This window comes from Tachyglossus aculeatus, chromosome 7, assembly GCF_015852505.1.
Source record: "Tachyglossus aculeatus isolate mTacAcu1 chromosome 7, mTacAcu1.pri, whole genome shotgun sequence".
Classification (NCBI taxonomy): Eukaryota; Metazoa; Chordata; class Mammalia; order Monotremata; family Tachyglossidae; genus Tachyglossus; species Tachyglossus aculeatus.
Window position 1 is genome coordinate 32,954,615 of NC_052072.1, and position 21,227 is coordinate 32,975,841.

At 41.4% G+C, this 21,227-nt stretch overlaps 1 protein-coding gene across 9 annotated transcripts in view; it reads right to left on the reverse strand.

Annotated features, from left to right (window-relative positions):
- AGFG1 (ArfGAP with FG repeats 1) overlaps window positions 1-21,227 on the reverse strand; it is a 94,226-nt gene that overhangs the window by 20,887 nt on the left and 52,112 nt on the right. For all 9 annotated transcript variants that reach the window (XM_038749040.1, XM_038749036.1, XM_038749035.1 and 6 more), the window contains exons 3-5: window positions 12,512-12,627; window positions 11,417-11,579; window positions 7,271-7,427 (exon numbers count right to left, since the gene is read on the reverse strand). In XM_038749040.1, coding sequence (XP_038604968.1) covers window positions 7,271-7,427; window positions 11,417-11,579; window positions 12,512-12,627 — 436 coding nt within the window. The remainder of the gene's footprint in view (window positions 1-7,270; window positions 7,428-11,416; window positions 11,580-12,511; window positions 12,628-21,227) is intronic.

Consider the following 21,227-nt stretch of genomic DNA (forward strand, 5'->3'; position numbering starts at 1 on the left):
GGAGTGCAGGGCTTGTGGTCTAGAATGGGAGGCAGGCATTGAAACAAATTGTGGTGATAGTGAATGACAAAAATTCTTATTTGAATTCTTAAATATTTGCTGACGTCCAGGGATAGGAAAATGAATAAAGGGGATAAGGATTACAGCTTTGCCTCAGTTTACAAAAAAAACAAAAATAACCCCCAAGAGATTGGGAAAATTCCTTCTCAGAGAGCTTTTCCTTTAAAGGTGACAAGCAATTGACATAAACTGAAAAATGCTCAGAGCCGTGCTTCCTAAGGAAAATTTGGTTTACATATCCCTGAAGGTCATCTGCATTTTATATGGGTGTCCTCAGGATCTGGCAACATCTACAAGGAGAGTTTCGGGGAAAAAAAGGGAGCACAAATTGACAGTTACAGGGTGCAGGAAGAGAAGATATGAAGGAAACATTGCTTTAAGTAAGCAATTAGTACAATGCTGCGTGCAGAGAATATTGCTAAGCAGACAGACATTTTAACCAATTTCTTAGAAAAAAAAGTATTTCACTCATTTCTTTAGCAAATCAAACACTATACAATTCTCTGCAGATGACCTAATCATCATCAATGAACAGGATTTTTTAAATTTGAAGTGACTGAATACCACATATGGTTTTCAGTTATTTTTAAAATGTATCCTCTTTCACAATATAGGTGTGATGACACTTTACACCACTTAAATTTATAAGAAATTACTCTTCCCAGTAAATCCTTTCCCAACTTCCCCTTATTTGACATATCCAAATGGTGTTATATAAACCCCAAGGATACCTGATAATTAAAGCACTTATTCAATCATATTTATTGAATGCTTACTGTGTGCAGAGCACTGTACTAAGGGCTTAGGAAGTACAAGTTGGCAACATATAGAGACGGTCCCTACCCAACAGTGGGCTCACAGTCTAGAAGTCTATCCTGCCCTGATTACTATAACAGTCTCCTTGCTGACCTCCCTGCCTCCTGTCTCTCCCGACTCCAGTTCATACATCACTCTGCTGCCTGGATCATTTTTCTACAAAAATGTTCAGTCTCCACTCCTCAAGAACCTCCAGTGGTTGCCCATCCACCTCTGCATCAAATGAAAACCCCTTACCATTGGCTTTCAAATAACCTTGCCACCTCCTACCTCCCCTCGCTGCTTTCCTATTATAACCCAGTCTGTACACTTTGGTCCTCTAATGTCAACCTACTCACTGTACCTTGATCTCATCTATCTCACCAACGACCTCTTGCCCACATCCTGCTTCTGGCCTGGAACACTCTCCCTCTTCATATCGGATAGACTATTACTCTCCCCACCTTCAAAGCCTTACTGAAGGCATTTCTCCTCCAACAGGACTTCCCTAGCTAAACCGTCATTTCCTTTTCTCCCACTCCCTTCTGCACTGCCCTGATTTCCACCCTTTATTCACCTCCCCCTTCAGCCCTATAGCTCTGATGTACATATTTATAATTTATTTATATTAATGTCTGTTTCCCCCTCCAGATTGTAGCTCATTGTAGGCAGGAAATGTGTCTGTTATACTGTTACACTGTACTCTCCCATGCACTTAGTACAGTGCTCTGCACACAGTAAGTGCACAATAATTGATTAAAGCACACTTTTAGATTGCCTTTTTAATTACCACATAAGACAAATGAGACTGTCTCTAAACTGTGTTTTCGTGAGCGCACCATACAAGTAAAAGTAGTTAGCAAATCACGGATAAACCTAACAAATTTACTTAAGGCTTTGGACCACTACTTTTCAGGTTAAGCCTTGTCTTTCTGAATCCCCAGATACCTTTGCAGCACTCAGTTAATGAATTTTAGTGATCGTTCTTATGGTTGAAAGCAATTTTAATATTTAACCCTAACAACAAAGAGAAAAGCATGTCAGCAATACAATATTACAGTACTGAAATACTGTACCTAACCTACTGCTGGATACAATTCAATTTCCCACTGACTACACGGATCTGCTTATTGTGATATTCCAGTCTTTTCAGAACAAATGAAAACTGGGGGAAAATGTTTTCTTTGAAGAGTACTTATCGGCTGAACTACACTAAGACTGTCAGAAAGGGCCACCAGTGAGGCTGCTGTAGCTTTTGGCATGTGGGGTTTCCAAACCAGCAACAACTCTTAAGGTTCAGTGCTACAATTTTGCTCAGAATAGTTTTTACCTAGGCTAACGGTGTTCGGATGTAGGACTAGCTAGACATTTCTTAGAAAGAAATTCTGCCTACTGGACCTGAGTGAAGTAATGGATGATTTAAGTGAAAAAACTGGATAATGGAATCTTGGTGGCTGAAAGAGATATTTACTGAGAGGTTACCTCATGAATATAACGTAGATTAGCGGTAGATTTTTAAAGTACTTTGTTATCTATGATGTAGACAGACCCAGAGAACAAAGATTGCTTTCCAAAAACCAAGTTGCTGCCTAAAGCAAATGCAGTCGCTAATCTACTAAAAGTGCTACTGGACTTGCAAAGTTCTAGATCAAAATTGTCATAAAACTGTAATTACTACCTAACTAGTAATCAGTTAAAGTCGGTCTACCAGAATTAATGATAGGGAAACCAGAGGGGAAATAAGTATTGCCAGGTACTTTCAATCACTTGGAGCTCAGACATAGTAATGGAACAGAGAAAGAGTGGAAAGGTGGAATCTGTCCAGATCCAAATGCCTACACTCCAACGCCTCAACTGTCAGTTTATTGTTGTGTTGTACTTTCCCAACCGCTTAGTGCTCTGCACACAGTAAGCGCTCAATAAATACAGCTGAATGAATGAACACTGCTCTCTTCAAAGCCCTTCTGAAATCACCTCTCCTGCCAAAGACCTTCTCTTATTATCTCCCCAACCTAAGGCCTTCCTTAAGAACTTCAGCACTTCCAGGCCCCTGAAGCACTTGGTATTCACAATACCCCTCCCCCAAAGCAATTATGTACCCATCTTCACTTCTATTCTATCACTTCTTCCTATCTGTACTTTTTGTAGTGTCTGTTTCCCCCACTAGACTAATTGCTTCTTGAGGCCAGCGATCATGCTCTTTCAAGCACTAACCACTGGTGCACGGCACACAGGAGCTGCTCAATAAATATGATTATTGATTACACGCCACTAATCATACAAACTTCAAAATATCCATCAACAGCCATATGTAGACAAGCAAACTTCAATAAAGTTCTTCAGATACTAGCTCTCTGGCACCTAGGAGTCCCTACATAATTTATTTATATTAACATAGTCTGTCTCATCCTCAATCTATCCATAAATCTAGACCATAAACTCTTTGTGAGCAGGGAAAGTGTCTATCAACCCAGGAATACTGTACTCTCCCACTCTGTAAAGTGGTCTGCATACAGTAAGTGCTCATTAATACCACTGATTGATTGACTCTCTGGTTGACTGATTAACCAGCAAGACTACTAAGAACATAGTTTAGCAGATGAAAAGAAGAAGAAGGATGAAGCAGAGGCCCCTTTCCTGAATTTAGAAGTTTGCCGTTTGGGTTGCATTCACATAGGGTTCTGGAAAATGCTGGCCCTCGGCCTAAGAGAAATATAGTTTCTAGGCAGTTGATGCCATAAGAATAAAATTTCCTATTTTCCTGTTACCCTGCAATAGGAGCCTGTAATTTTTCCACAACCAGACCCTACCAACAAGGACATTCAGATGCATTTAGCATGGGAATATTATCAGCTACCCTAGCATAAACTGAACTCTGCTTTTAACAGTGGGCTTTATTTCAAAATTACCTGAGCCCTCACTAAAATAAATAATGGTGTCCATATTAGACAGCATCTTCAATTAGCATCTTCTGTATGTAATGAAACAGTCAGATGAAACACAAGAGCTAAATATATAATAATTCTTATCTAACTTCATCAACAGTGTGTCTTACAAGTCAGTGTATTTACATCTATCTTGGTTAAGCTACATAGGTGTTCAGTACACAAATTACTGACACAAGCACATGTGGAAACATTAAAACGAAGATAATCATTTGAGAGAACATTGAAGTACTCCGATGACCAACATGCGGGTCTACCAATGTCCCTAAACCACCCACTAGGATCGCAACAGGTTATTTCTCTCCCAAGCTTCTTTAATGATACTTTGGTAGGACTGTTTGATGGGAAACTTACCCCCATACAGCTCTCTAGAAAGATCAAGCAAGCACAAAAAATGCCAGCCTGTATCAGGTTCAAAATAATTCTAATTGTGGTTGTAGTTAAGTGCTTTCTATGTGCTGAGCACTGTACTGAGTATTATAATACTAATAATAACAAACTGTGACATTTGTTAAGCTCTTATGTACAAAATGGGGCTCACAGTCTAAGTAGTTGGGAGAACAGGTATTGAATCCCCATTTTGGCAGATGAGGAATTACAGGCACAGAGACGTTAACTTACACAAGATCACACAGCAGGTTTAATTGGCGGAGCAGGATCAGAACCCAGGTCCTCTAATTCCTAAGCCCTTGCTCTTTCCATTAGGCTACACTGCTTCTGTAAATGTTTCTACTTACCTTGCACTATATTTGCTTCCTTCACCTCAACTTGTACTCTTCATTCCTTCCAAGCTCACTTAACTATACCTCACCTTCCACTATCTCTTAATCATTGTGCATACATACCCTTTTCCCTGAACAAAATTCTTCCTCATCTGCCAAAACATTTTTCCCTACTTTCAAAGCTCTCCTAAAATGCCACCTCCTCCACGAAGTAGTCCCTGATTAATACCCAAGTTGTGTTCATGCCATCCAATCACTCAACCTTGAATGTATGTATATTTCATTTAACTGCTTTTTTTTGCTTTTGACATTTTTAGTTTATGTTTTCACTCTCAATCCTCCTGTTTGCAATTTGTCTCTGCCTGTTTCCCCTATGAGACTAAGTTCTTCAAGGGCTGGGCCAACAACTTCTATCAGATGTTTCCTAAAGCTTAGAACAGGGCTCTGCAAACAAAGACATTGAAATAATGATGAGAAGTTGTCACTAAGTCTTTTCTCGTTATTTAATTTTCTGCAACCAGCAGAAAGAGTGCAGGTTTATGTTTTAGTTGGGCCTCTGTCAATCACTCTAAAATCCTAGGACAACAACAACCTCTCTCTGCCTCAATTTCCTCACCTATTAAACGAAGACCAAAATACCTGTCTACTTCACGGGGATGAAATCCAAATATCTAAATTAATAATATTCTCGAGCAATAAAATGTCTATAGTACAATAAACACGCCTCAGTCCTGAGGCCCTGCATGAAGAAACTGACTGAAGTGACAGTGATTTGCACTGCACCACTCACTCTCTTGTCCTTGCAAATAGCATTCTCTCAGGAACACCAAGGGCAACAAGCAAATAGGCAGATGGGGGAGTGCTACACTGCCCAGTGAACACAAAGATTTTTTTTTTATGCAAAGGGACCAACTTATGGAGGAAGTAACCACAACATAGTACCGAGGCTTGCCATATTTTCATTTTAACGGCATTTGTCAAGCACACTGTTAAGTGTTGGGGTAGATACAAGTTAATCAGGTAAGATGCAAACCATCACAATGGTGATCATAGTCTAAGTAGAGGGAAAACGGTTACTGAATCCCCATTTTTCAGTTGAGGAAAATGAGGCACAGAGAAGTTCAATGACAGGCAAATGGCAGAGCCGGGAAAAGGACACCAGATCCTCTGATGCCCAGGCCCAGGATGTTTCCACTAAGGCACACTGCTTCCCCTAAGTGCCATACACACTTCTCAAGCCAGAAACCATTACCACTGATAGTACGGCCTCTGGCAAATATTCTCCTACTTGAGGAGCCGGAGCTAGAACCCAGGATTCCTAGTTCTGAGAGTCTGCTTTGTCCATTGGACTAATACAGGGCTTCTTAAAGGTAGTATTACCGTAGATCAGAGCACCATGACTGTGCTGACTTGTGCCATTTCCTGTAATGCAGAAAATGCTGCATTGACTGCTTGGTTGCCAAAAACCACAGCGTCTGGAGAGGTACCTGATTTAGACTACACCACTGTGGGGGTAGGGGAGGAGGCTGTCATTTCTTTCTAATCCCAATCTCACTCATTTGGTCATTACACTTATCTGAAGTGGATTCTGGCTCCTGGTCTCTGTACCTTACCAATCTGGACCTGAAATGTCCACGTGTTTTAGAGCCCTTTATAGGTTAGTTTTGGGGGACCAATCCAACCCTTCCTTGAACAAAGGTTTTTATACAATTGGGTTATGGGGGGCTGGGGGGAGAGAGAGAGATAGAGAAAGAGAGAGAGAGAGAGAGAGAGAGAGAGAGTAAGAGAGTGTATGTGTGTGTATTTGTGTGTATATATATATATACACATATATATATTATTATTGTGTGTATTATATATATATATATATATGTGTGGCCTTGGCTCTGGCATGAGCATTGGTGAAGGTAAACACAGGTTTACCTGTTAGTCATCCTTTTATTTGGCGTAACTCCTTGATAGGAGATACAGATCAGAAAAACACACCTTTAGTTCCCTTACTTCCCTTGCCCACTACTGTCCAGTGCTTAAAACAGTGCTTTGCACATAGTAAGCACTTAATAAATGCTATCATTATTATTATTTAGCCCAGCTAAGGACAAGCAGCAAAGATGAGAGGGGTGAGTTACCTAAACTCCCCCAAACCCGGTTGGATTCAGCTTTGAGGACTAAGGCTAGCCAGTGCAGAGCATTAGGGTGCCATTCTGATCCCCTAATATGAAGTTGCCAGATCATCACCTTGCCCTCCCTTGAAAATGCTAAAATCCTGTTAGAAGAACTGCTTCAGATATTCGTAGATTAGAAATCTTTTTCCATTTTAAAAGTCCCTGTGTGCCATATATTGACATGGATAGTTATTTTCAAAGCAAGTCCTTCAATACCTTAACTATATTGTTACCTTTATTTCTTGCTCTAACAGAAGTCAAATAGATTGAGTTAACGAACAGTGACTAGACGATAATGCAAGTTTAATTATTTCATCTTATTTTGTTCCCAGACAATGAAAACCAACTGTTGTGCCTAAGCTTCTGGCTTGGTTACTCAAATATCTGAATTTCCAGAATGCCATATATTTAGGCTGAGATGACATGACTGACAGGTTACTAGACAGGAAAGAAGGTCTCGATAGGCAGTCAATCTGAAGAACACATTTCCATTATATGCACTGAATTTTCAAGAATGAACCCCTGACAGTGCTTGCACATTCTTCTGAGGAAGAGAGTGCTTGGGTGGGGGAAGACTTCTTACCTGTATGATTGTTAAAATGTGCAAAGTTAGCAAAATTTGCTGTAGCAGTTGATTGAGGAGCTGGAGCAGCAAAGATGTCTGAGCCAAGGTCACTCAAGAGGTCAAATTGCTTCTTTTCTTGTTGCTGTTGTACTTGAGAGCGAGCTACAACAGGGGACTACAAACCATACATTAGCTATACAGAAGGAAAAAAATCTCCCATTTGCTTTCTCAAAATTTAATACAAAATTACGGTCATTAATTCCTGCTCTTGCCTGAGCCTTGAAGCACACTAAGGCCCCTTGACAAAATGTAAATTACGAGTTCTTATACAAACAGAAACTTCCACTGCATTGACAGGACTGGTAATGTTGAAAATAAGACACCATATGAGACCTTGCATACCCACCTTGGATTCCAAAAGTCAAACTTGAGTTCTACCTTGCTATTTATATTTCCCACCTGAGGCCCAAACCTGGTTGTAAACATTACTATAACCTAGTGAATTCTGATTCACAGATTAAATAACTGGGAAACCAGAAGAAAAAGAAATCTTGGATCTCTTCCAAATATATGGCTGGGTATTTCTGCAGTGCTTCTCCATGCACTATTTAGACACCCAAACGAGCATTTTCTTTGCAGGTAAAGAAATAATTTATACTCCTGCCTTGAGTTAAAACCAAGAGCCTAGCTATGAAGCAATACAAATAAAGGGGGACCATCAGTGTTTTAAATTTCAAACAAGCTAGTTGCATTAGATATTGACTGCAAATATTCTTGTGCCTAGATAAGAAACTTCCATCAAATGTAAGACAGCAAAGATAGAGAATTGGAACCTGTAAAACAATTTTTTTAGGATTAGAACATACTTCTCAAGGCCAAATGCCTGACAAAGATCAGTTAACTCCACCCTAACATGCATCAAAAGCTTCCAGAGACACCACTGATAAGGATTATCTGTTACATCCATGTTGGGGCTTACTTGGTTGCACTTAGTTACCCTGTCCTTGGTGCAAAACCAACAGGGGATATTTTGAACATCTGTTTTATGGCCTTCATTCAGGCTTTAGATGACTGGCTGTGCATTAACCTTTTAATAGCTTCTACAGTGACTTAATATACATCAGAAACCCGTTTATGGGCAGCCACCAATCATTCTCCCACCCAATCTATATTGGAACGGAACTCAACCCAAAAAGGCGGGCTAACCTGAAGGGCTCACAGCGGCCTCAGTCGGCTCCGGCTCAGCCCAAACGCCTTCCTTCCACGTTTTGCCCCAAGTCAAACAGACAGAACCTGACAGCTCATGTCTGCAGTAGCTCCTATCCCCTCCCTCCTCATATCAGACAGAAAACTGCTCTCCCCCACTTCAATACCTTATTGGAGGCACATCTCCTCCAAGAAGCCTTCCCTTACTAAACTCTCTTCTTCTCCCACTCCCTTCTGCGCTGCTTTTACTTGCTCCTTCGTTCATCCTCCCTCCCACCCCCACAGCACGTACGCATATATCTGTTATTTATCTATTTATTTATTGCCTGCTGTTGGATAGGGACAGTCTCTATATGTTGCTGACTTGTACTTCCCAAACGCTTAGTACAGTGCTCTGCACACAGTAAGCGCTCAATAAATGATTGAATGAGTGAATTTATATTCATATCGTTCTTCCCCTCTAGACTGTGAGCTCATTATAGGCAGGAATGCATCTGTTGTTGTATTGTCCTCTGCATACAATAGGCGCTCAATAAATTCGACAATGAATGAATCCCGTAGGATGAGGTGCCACACTGTTTGCGACTTCTAGAAACATATTTTTATTAGACATACACAGCAACAAAATATAAGATCACTTAAAAAGATGAGAGAAAATATTATGGGATTTACTGAAATTCATTGTTACTAGGAAGCAACGCTATGAAGAGTTCTTTATTTTGACTTTAGGTCAATGTCTGATTAAAGCAGAGCAAACCAGAAAACAGGCTATTATTCTCCTAACTACAGTGGTTAAAATAAGACTAATATATAATTAGTTGAGGATTCTCCAGTGTCTGTAAACATTTGTAGCCACTGTGCAAGTGCAACAGTAACCCAATAATGAATCTCAACTTCAGTTTAAAACAAACAAAAACAGGAGAAGAGGCAAATAAACACAAAAAGCAGTGGGTTACCCCCACGCACAGAGTGAGGAGGTGGTGGTCCTAGCTGCTTGGACTACAACAGCAACGAGGAAAATATGGTCCACAGGCCAAGCTCCTAGCTTCTGGCTCCTATCATTAATAATAATAACAATGATAATAACAATGGTATTTGTTAAACGCTTACTATGTGCCAAGCATTGTTGTAAGCTCTGGGGTAGATATGGTCCCTATCCCACATGGAGCTCACAGTCTTAGTCCCTGTTTTATAAATGAGGTAACAGGCACAGAGAAGTGAAGCGACTTGCCAAAGGTCACACAGCAGACATGGGGCAGTGCTGGGATTAGAACTCAGGCCCTCTGACTCCCATGCCTGTGCTCTTTCCACTAGACCATGCTGCTCCCAAGCCAGCCAAATTTTCGATTAGCAGCCCCTGGCGTGCTACGACCCAGAGAATTGCGGCATGGAGAGGGTTGTAGCTGGTTCGTAGCCAAGACGGCATCTCCATGGGAAATAGCTATTTATAAGTTCTTTAACTCCTCTCTACGCCTGCAGTTCCCCAGAGGAGTGTGAGCTATAACAGCCTCTTGCCTAGAGAAGCAGTGTGGCTCAGTGGAAAGAACACGGGCTTGGGAGGAGTCAGAGGTCATGAGTTCTAATCCCGGCTCCCCCACATGTCTGCTGTGTGACCTTGGGCAAGTCACTTGACTTCACTGGGCCTCAGTTACCTCATCTGTAAAATGGGGGTTACGACTGTCAGCCCCACGTGGGAACAACCTGATCACCCTGTATCCCCCCCCGGCACTCAGAACAGTCCTTCGCACATAGTAAGTGCTTGCCAAATGCCATCATCATTATTACTATTATTATTATAATTCTTGGTCCTTGCCCTCCTCTTGGCATGGTGGAGGCTTGCTGCCCTTGCTCCACTTGTTCAGATGCACTGTTGCTGATGGTCCATCTAAAGGGGCTGTCTGCATACTAAGCCTGCTTCTCCTACTTAACTCCAAGGCCCACTAGCAGGCAAATAAACTGTACTGAACCCCCCGAATGTGACTAGCTATCTACCGAATCCAAGTGCCGGGGTCCGCTACTGCGGGTGGGGAGTACTGACAGCGGCATTCGTGTCAACTGTCCCGGGCTGGCAGGGTTGGCCTTCCTCAAGTCTCATTCCACAAGTCCTGCCTTCAAACCCACTCCATGGCACCTGCCTGACAGAGTATTTTAGGCTTTCCCCCTCTAGACTATAAGTGTCTTGTGGGCAGGGATTATGCCTATCATCTCCATTGTACGGCACTCTCCCAAGCACTCGATCCAGTGCTCTGCACATGGAGGGCACTCAAATAGCACTGAATGATTAGAAAGAGGCCTTCAGACTGAAATAACTGCCTTCCCTGGTGAACGACGACCTCAGCTGTAACAGCACTAGTGTCGAGAAGCTGAAGCAGAGTCAGAAGCAAACAACATGTTTTAAGGTGAAATCCCCCAAGGAAGAACCAAGATACTGGAGGTAGTGGAGCAGAGGAACCTACAATGGCCACTCAGGCAAAGGGAAAGAGCATGGAACTGACTGACCACTGCTCATTATATACATAAAGAGAGAATCAAAAATTCCCAAAAGAGAAAGTAAAAGACAAGGGCTCTGAAGAACATGCAGTTAGGAAGACAGGCCTGATTTGCTGGGTGAAAGACAGAAAGCGTTATTGGACAGACACGGGGGAGGTGAAAGGCTGCAAGAATCGTCAAATGAACGCGGTTGTAGAAATGGCATTTCACTTGGTGAATAGTTTATCACAGTATGCAGAGAGAAATACCTTCAAACTCTGCAAGAGCCTGGAGGGGGAGAGAGGTTACGTCAACCCTCTGCATGTTCTCCAGAGTTGGAGCATGATGGGCAGATCCTACCAGCCCAGGCTGATCTCAATACCTGAGTGTTATGTAACCTACTGTTGAGAAATTAAAGTACACAACAATTTTCCTTTAAGAACAAACACCCCCTCAACCTCATCCCAAACTTCACCACTGATTACTCACTTGGGTAGGTGTGCCCTTATTTAAGTGCAATGCTGGTGCAGATTCTCCCAAGAGAGCCTTAAGTGGTTTGACCTCAGGTGTGCTGCTTGTACTACTAGCAGAGGAACCCGAAATAGATGCATGGACCGATGCCACCACCTTCGCTTGTTCTGGAGGCACATACCTAGATTGGACAAGATCAAGTTTTAGAATTAAAACAAACCTTTCCAACTACGGCCTGTGTTCCAAGACTGAGAAAGGAAGGTGAGCCTTACAAATGTTAAAAGTACTTTGAAATCTTGAATGATTCACGAGGTTAGTTTGCGTATGAAAAATGGCATTCAGAAATATTCCTTTATTCAAATGCTTCTGGATGCAGATTAACAGCTATTCAGGATTTTACATTTTCAAGAAAAACCCTTCCTTTTGAGCCTGGTTAGGGCAGGTGAATCAGGGAAGCAGGGCTTGAGTCCTTTGGCATCAGGGGCTGGCTCTTTGGAGTGCCAACTTGGCACATTTGTGCCCCAGGCCTGGCACCTCTTTCCTTACACAATTTCCAGTGCAGGACAATCAATCAAGCCCTCAACTGTCAGTGCCTAATTCTCCAAGGAGGAAACACACAGTGATCTGTAAAGAACTTTGAATTCATGGGAAAAAGTGCTACTGAAATTTGAAGTGGATCATTCTTTTTGCATATTAATAAGTCTTATATTCCCAAAATGTTAGGCAAATGTTGGATATTTAACAAGATTTCTTGGAAGGATTTGAAAATTATATTTCATCTTCTTTGGGGAGAAAAATCCAGCCTTACAAAGGATGAATTTCTAAGAGTGATTTCTTTATTATGAACCAGGTTCCCCAAATGTACAGCAACTTTGATCTAGCACAATTTGAGAACTTCCCAGTTGGTACTTAATGAAGACAGACACAATTACAAAGGTGAAACGGCCAGATTAATTTTGCCCCAAGAGCAAAAAATATCATGACCTCGCCAAGAAAAAAATGGACAGCTCTTTTGTTTTCATTTCTTTGTTTAGCAATAAAAGATTATCTCACATAAATCTAGTCATTTTAAAGATGCTAATAAAATTGAGTTTCAAATAACCTTTAACTCACCATCTTTTCTTTTCATATTTTTCTTGTAGAAATTCCTTCACTTTTTGGGGATCCCTAAAGTCTGGAATTACTGAAGATCTATCATCAAATAATCCTAGCCAAATTTGTTTACATACCTGTAAAAAGAAAAAATAATAATCCTTATTAGGTCTCAGTGGGAAGACGAACAAGAGACAATTTCCATCTTGCATAAAACAAATCATAGCCCTATTTAACTGATACATTAAATAAAGACAATAAAATATTCCATTTATCATTAGAAATGGATGAGATAATGAGAAAAACACAGGGGACAACCACAGTTACTACAGTGGGTTTTTGCCTCGATTTATGCTTCATGGGTGTTTGTTTTTATGGCATCCGTTAAACGCTACTATGTGCCTGGTACACCAGCATACTTAAGCGCTGGGGTAGATACAAGATAATAAGGTTGAACACAGTTCCTGTCCCACAAAGGGCTCACAGTCTTAAATCCCCATTTTACGGATGAGGTAATTGAGGCACAGAAAAGCTAAGTGATTTGCCCAAGGTCATACAGAAGGCAAGTGGCGGAGCTGGGATTAGAGCCCAACCTCTGAGTCCCAGGCCCAGGTTCTTTCCACTAGACCATGCTGCTTCTCAATCTGTTGCAAGCATATCAGAAAATATGCTTTTAAAGAAGAGTTTAACAGCACTTTCTGGTCATACATGTAGATGTCCCTAAAAAGGTCACTAATGCCGGCTAACTCAGCAGAAATTCCTAAACAGGAACTTGGTAAATTATTAGCTTTGTTACTATAAAAAAAAAATGTAGTATTGGTTAAGCTCCACCACTTGTCTGTTGTAAGACCTTGGGCAAGTCACTTCACTTCTCTGTGACTCAGTTACCTCATCTGTAAAATGGGGTTTGAGACTGTGAGCCCCATATGGGACAGGGACTTTGTCCAACACAATTTGTTGCCTTTGTCACCCCAGTGCTTAGTACAATGTCTGGCACATAATAAGTGCTTAATACTACAATTCTTCTTCTTCTTCTTATTATTATTATTATATTATTGAACACTTACTATGTGCCCACCATTGTACTGGGAGCCTCAAGTGGGACAGCGACTGTGTCCAATCTGATTTGCTTGTATTCACCCCAGTGTTGAGTACAGTGCCTGGCACATAGTAAGCGCTTAACAACTACCACAATTATTATTATTATTACTAAGCACTGGGGTGGATCGAGAAAATAGGGTTGGACACAGTCTGTCCCACATGGGGCTCATGGTCTCTATCCCCATTTTACAGATGAGGTACCTGAGAAACAAAGAAGTGAAGTGACTTGACCAAGGTCACGTAGCAGCCAAGCAGCAGGGCTGGTATTAGAACTCAGGTCCTCCTAGGCCTGCACGCTATCCACTAGACCATGCTGCTTCTCTGTAGTAGTAGGTGACCTACTGAAAGTGAAGTACATTTTTTTAAAAATGAATAATGCAGCCATCAGATAGTGGAATAAGGAAGCTGTGATTCCTAAGAAGTGACAGTTAAAAGAAGCATAATGTTTTGAGCTTGAACACTCCTAGAAAATGATAGGTTAAGTGAAGGGGATACTGGACTAGGAATGAGACCATTCTAACTTTCCTACTGATTCCTTGAATGACCCTAGAAGGAGTTACCTAGTCTACAATCTTCAGTCCCCTTTCATAAAAATCAAGAAATGCTGGTCTCAACTACACTGGAAATGTTCGCATAACCCTCCCTCCATCTCCCCCGGCAGTCTATTCGGAAAAGCAGTGAGCTCTTTGGGGATTGTTCCTCAACCAATTTGCAGTACAGGACACCCTCAAATTAAGAGTTTGAGTTAAGACACCGGCAACTGCCAACATTTCTAAATTTACTCCTAATTTCAATTTTACAACACTCTGGTTTTCATTTCACATCACTACAACCCACCTTTTTCCAGTGCATAAATACGTAACCACCTTTACGTAAGTGGAAAGTTAACCACTTTTTGAAAACATTTTATTTCCCACAAATTTAGCAGTACTCTTAGCCATCTGAAATCATTTCATACGCACACCCTAGAACTATGAAAAATACTCAGAACTTTCTGCAATTTTCATGTAGTTATACTCAGAGTTTTGATGGAAGTAACCATCAAAAAAATTCCACAAGATAAAAATCAGCATTGTAAAACATTCTGTCCGGGAGAAAATAACACCTTGGTACTTTTCTTTAGAGAGAACAAACCAATAAACAGTCTGACAATCTCTTCCCAAGGATGCTCTGGTTTTCCTATGCTGAATCCAAACTACTTTTTTCCTGTTGAACTGCACTTATGAATCTCATCTGAAGTTTTGTAAATAATGGCAGAAGAGACCAACTTTCTATAATCATGAGCAACCACAGAAACACCCCCTCAAGGAAGCAACTGCCATCCCCCAAGGAAGCAACTGCCTTCTGCTCAACTTTGGTCCCTTTTCACCTCAGACTCTTGAATACTAACAATAATGATAATCAATCAATGGTATTTATTGAAACCTTACTGTGTTCAGAGCACTGTCCTAAGCACTTGACAGAAAACAATACAACAGAATTGTAAATACATTCCCTGCCAATGATGATGTTGATGATGATGATGATGACAGCTAACCACTTAGGGGTCAAGCACTGTACTAAGCACTGGGGCAGATAAAAGATAATCAGGTCAGACCCAATCACTGAACCACATGGGGCTCACAGTTAAAGGAGGGAGAAGAGGCACTGAATCCCTACTTTACAGAGGAGGAAAGCAAGATACAGAAGTTAAGTGACTCGCCCAAGATCACACAGCAGGCAAGTGGGGGATCCAGGATTAAAGAGAAGCAACATGGCACAGTGGAAAGAGCTCAGGCTTTGGAATCAGAGGTCATGGGTTCAAATCCCGGTTCCACCAATTGTCAGCTGTGTGACTTTGGGAAAGTCACTTCAATTCTCTGGGCCTCAGTTACCGCATCTGTAAAATGGGGATTAAGACTGTGGGACCCTCCGTGGGACAACCTGATCACCTTGTAACCTCCCCAGTGCATAGTACAGTGCTTTGCACACAGTAAGCGCTTAATAAATGCTATTATTATTATTATTATTATTATTATTATTATTATTATTATTAAATCCTCTAACTCCTAGACCCTTGATTCCTGCACTGGGCCATTAGACCAAAAGATGTGATCATGAATGATCACATTCATGATCACAGAGCTTCTCTGTTCCTACTCAAGGACCTGCCAACTGATATTCCACCAATCATCTCCCCAATACTATGCCTCCTCTACCATGAGTCTTAAAATGGGAAACTCTTCTGGTACAACTTGTTTGCTGTTCATTTTGGGTGAGAAGGGCAGGATACTCACCTGCAACAGTCCTCTGAAATTATGAAGAACAGCATTCTAGTCCACGCTTCACTCAGCTGCCTGGGTTATTTGTCCAAAATGCCAAACTGCACAGAACATCCAATACCTCAGAAACCTTTAATCGTTCCCCATCCCTCTCTGCATCAAACAGAAACTATACCCCATCAGGTCTTTTTCTCTTACTTATCCACTCCCTTCACCTACTATATCCCCAACACTCACTTGGGGCTCCTTCAGAAATGACCTTCTCACTGTGCTTTGCTCACGACTCCCTGGCTTTCAACTCCTTGCTCATGCCCTTCCTCCCTCCTGGAATTTCCTTCTCCTCCTCCTCCTTCAGCTTTCCTCATCTTTTAAGTCTACCAAAATTCTCACCATCTTCAAGAGGTTTTCCCACATTTTCTTCTCCCTGAGTCTCAACTACCACCGCTTAGCTTATGCCCTCGCATACCTGTGGAGCTTTAATTTATGCCCTCTATCTTCTTCTCCTTCCTATTTGTAAATTATTCTGCCTCCCTCTTTAAATTGTAGGATCCTTGGGGAAGCAGCAGGGGCTAGAGGAAAAAGCATGGTCCTGGAAGTCAAAGAATCTGGGTCCTAATCCTAGCTCTGCCACTTGCTTGCTGTTTGCCCCTGAGCAAGTCACTTAACTTCTTTGGGCCTCAGTTTCCTCAATTGTAAAAGGGGAATTCAAGACCTGTTCTCCTTCCTACTTGGATTGTGAGCCCAATATGGGCCACAGACACTGTGTGACCTGATTAACTTGTATGCACCCCAATGCTTCATAAAGTGTGTAGCACAGTAAGCACTTAACAAGCAAGATAATCATGAATTATTACAATTATTACCCTTGAGGACTGTGACCATGTCTTTTGGTTTTATGGCTCTTTGAGACCAGTGATGATGTATTTTACTTCTGTAACACTCTCCCAAATATTAGGTAAAATGTTCTGCACACAATAGGCAACCCACAATTATTAGTGACTGATTAAGTCTCTGAACCACCAATCCCAGGGGAAAACAACACACAATAGTCTGTTTTTCCAGAGGGCAATTAACAGGATGCAGGACAGAGCAAAATTGGTTGCTTATGTTCTACCCGACAGTTGGTACTGGATGAGTAGCCCCACGGTCAATCATTCAATTATACTGAGTGCTTATTGTGTGCAAAGCACTCTACTAAGTGCTTGGGAAAGTACAATACAACAGAGTTGGTAGACATGTTCCTCTCCCACAATGAGCTTACAGTCTAGAGGGGGAGTCAGACATTAGTAAAAATAATTTACGGATACATAAGTAAATTATGTAAGGCTGAGGGTGGGATGAGTACCAAGTCCCCAGAGAGAAGAGTGGAATGGGGGAGTCTCAGAAAGGCAGTTGTCTGGAGAGAACAGGGCTGGAGCAAGACTGTAGGGTGGCTCACCAGGAAACGGTAGCTAACACACATTCTCGGTAGCTAACATACATTCTGTTTTTATTCAATTTTGTGTAATGTTGCTATGGGCCATAAATGACTCAACAGCATATAAGACAAAATAGTTTTGATGATCCTCCAAAGCAGGTCTTCTCTCCACTATGAATTTGCTTTCTTTTCAACGGCCATTAGAAAATGCAATCAGAGAAATGTGAGCTTTTTGAAGCTGCTAGAGGCAAAGGTAGTGATCTAACTACAAACTCTGGAGTTTGAGATGATACAGTCATATGGTTACTCAGTGAAGCCCATAAATTTTCCTTAAAGGGAAAGATAAACAGCTATTTTCCACTGAAAGAATGAAAAAAATCAAGAACATAAAACCTATTTAAGATGTAAAATAGTCCTCGAGACTGTGAGCCCGTTGTTGGGTAGGGACCGTCTCTATAATGTTGCCAGCTTGTAATTCCCAAGCGCTTAATACAGTGATCTGCACACAGTAAGTGCTCAATAAATACAACTGAATGAATGAATGAATGCAAAAGTACAACTTATCTAAGAGCATAGTGCTAGTCTGTAAGGGAACCCACTTGGAGGACTCTTACAAGCAACCCTCTTTTCTCCAAAATTATTTGCCAGAGTTCCCCCCTTTGGAATTGAGTGCCTTTGAATTAGGGGAGGATAGGAATATTACAGAAATAAACAATTGGAGATTGGCAGCTACCAGAGGAAAGAGCAGGGCTTGAAGTTGCTGTGAAATTAAATCAATATCAAATCTGCCAGACCACAACTCTCTCCATCGTCCTGAAACCAACCTCTTCAAGGATTCACTCCCTAATTAATCCCCTCCTTCACTCCCACCCCACTCATCCCCACGTCTGGTCATCCTGACAGTCACCTCAGCACTAATGAACTCACAACTACCCAGAGCATTTATGTACCCAGTAATTCACATACCCCACTATTTATTCCCTTCTCCATCTTTCCCTACTTCTGGCAATTCCAGGTGAACCTTTGTTTTTCATCATCCTTCTGATGGTAAATCATCTGTGCCTGCCCGCTTGCCAGTAGGTGTTCAACAAATACAAGTGATTACATGATTATTCCAGTGCCTCCAAAATTTAATCAGATGGTATGAAATGTCACAACAGAAAGAAGGTGCTGCTATAGAGTGTTGTGTAAGCTGATAAAGACCATGGAATGGAGCTAGAGAAGACCTTTGGAGGCCAAAATGTCTTAAATTCGATTTGTCAGGGATGGAACAGCCAAAGTTCAAAGGTAAATTAAATTTATGATGATCTGGAGGGAACACCTGAACTTTGGGTCAGATGTCAACAAAATCAGGAGGAAAGCAAACAGCCAGAAAACAAATGCACGATATACCTATTTTCCAAAAATCCAACATTTAATGCAATTACTTTCAACAGCATTTTACAATTTTAAAACAAGCAAGAATTCCTAAAAGTAATTCCCTGGTAACTATGGGTAAACTTCCTATGCCCATTAAATTTCACCAACTTGCCAACATTTTCCATTGCTGCCCTCCATCCCTCCAAATTACGAAGGGTGGGCAGCCCATAGAGGGACTGAGTCCAGGTCCAGAAACCAGAGTACTACTAGCTCTGAACCAAATTTCATCAGCCTTCTACAGATCTCCCTGCCTCCAGCCTCTCCACTCTCCAGTCTGTGTACTTCCTCTACTACCCAGATCACTATTCTAGCACATCTCTCCACTTCTCAAAAATTGCCAATTCCTGACCATTCCCCTCCACACCAAGCAAAATGTCCACACCACTGTGTGCAAGCGAAGTAGCATGGCCTAGCGGATAGATCACGTGCCTGGGAATCAGAAGGACCTCAGTTCTAATCCTGGCTCTGCCACTTGCCCAGTGTTTGACCTTGGGGAAGCCACTTCACTTCTCTGTACCTCAGTTACCTCATCTACAAAATGGGTATTAATACTATGCGTGTCATGCGGAACATGGACTGTGTCCAACCTGATTGGTGTGTCATCTATCCCAGCACTTAGTACACTGCCTGGCACAAAATAAGCAGAGAAGCAGCGTAGGTTTGTGGAAAGAGCGTGGGGTTGAGAGTCGGAGTAGGAGGGTTCTAATCCTGGCTCTGCCGCTCGTCTGCTGTGTGACCTTGGACAAGCCACTTAACTTCTCTGTGCCTCAGTTACCTCATCTGTCAAATGGATATTAAGACTGAGCCGCACGTGGGACAACCTGATTACCTTGTATTTACACCAGCGCTTAGAACAGTGCTTGGGACATAGTAAGCACTTAAATACCATTATTACTATTATTATAAGCACTGAAATAGGAGAAAAACAAACAAAAAACCCTCAATTTTCTACCTACTACTGATTCTCACTCCTCTCCCATTTGATCCTGCTTGCATACATTGCTCCTCTCAAGCCAACCTACTCAATGGCCCCATTCTCATCTCTCTCACAGCTGACTTCTTGCTCCTGCCATCTCTCCTGCCGGGAACTCCCTCTCCCTTCCTTTCTGGAAGATAGACCACTGCTCTCCTCATTTCAAAAGCTCTTCTGAAGTCACATCCTCACTAGCAAGCTTTCCCTGATTAATTTAATCTCCCTAACCTATTTCCCACTTTACTGCCATTTCAGCACCACTTGATTTCTCATCTCGTCCCCGACACCTTTGCCATAGCACTTAACATAAATCTTTAGGCTCTGTTGCTTCCCCCTACCTATAATCCAATTTACTGACTGTCTCTCCTGCTAGACTGTAAGATCCTTGGAGAACCCAAATCATGTCTACTAACTCTACTGTAGTCTCCCAAGTGCTTAATATAGTGCTCTGCACATAGTAAGCACTCAGGAAATCCTACTGATGATATCAAACTTGAGCCACTCTGCAAAGCAAGGACCAGCACTTGTAGGGGGTTAAGAACTCTAGGCAACTTGCTTAGAGTCAAGATAAATTGGCCAGAGATGGAAGCAGCTGCACTTCTGGTGTTGAAATCCGTCTTTCTCCTTTTCCTTTCCACTCTTCGGTACTGGCCAGTTCACATGTAATTTTCTAGATAGCTTGTGGGCTAAATAGTTGCCCACATTCAGAAGTATTCAAGTTATCATTGTTACACAAATTCCTCGGAAAGAATACAGTACAACATACCAGGAGATGGAGAAGGCAATATTATGCTGGTAAAATGCATAACACATTTTACTTTCTGCAGACCTTTACAACTGCTGAAGTCAACAGGTGTCTAAAGTATCCATTTAAATATAAAAAGAGACATGGATTGGCTGATGTTTTTAAGATTATTCAAAATACTGGAGGAAGTCTAGGCTTTTAACTGCAGTATGGAAACACAAAAATGGCTTCCAAGAACACAGCCTTAAAAAGGTCTCAACATTTAGCAAAATGTTTCTTTTGAAAGGAGGTAAAATATTGTTTATGTATTAATTTATATAATCTGTCTCCCCCTCTAGACAGTTAACTCATTATGGGCAGGGAACGGATCTGCTAATTTTGTTGTACTGTACTCTACCAAGCACTTGGAACAGGGCTCTGCACATAGTAAACATTCAATAAATATGACTGACTGAAAACTACCTGAAATTCAACACGAATTATTGCCTTGTAGTTTTTCCTAACTTTTCCAATGAAAAGTTTAACCAAGTTTAAAATAACCACGTTTGATAAAAGATATATCAGGCTTCAACTACAAAAGTGTAAACCACAAGCTGTCAACAGACCTCAATGGACCAGGTGAATTATCACTCTTAATACTACAACTGATAATCAGGCCTTAGCCAGTAATCAAGTTTGTTGACTCAATCTATAATACTTTGACCTCCCATACCTTCTATTACTAATTATGTACCCTGTAAAAGAGCAAACCTAAATGACTTCTTGAATACTATTTATTCACAGCCTTAGTTGGTGACAATGTTGTAGAGAAAATCCAGGTT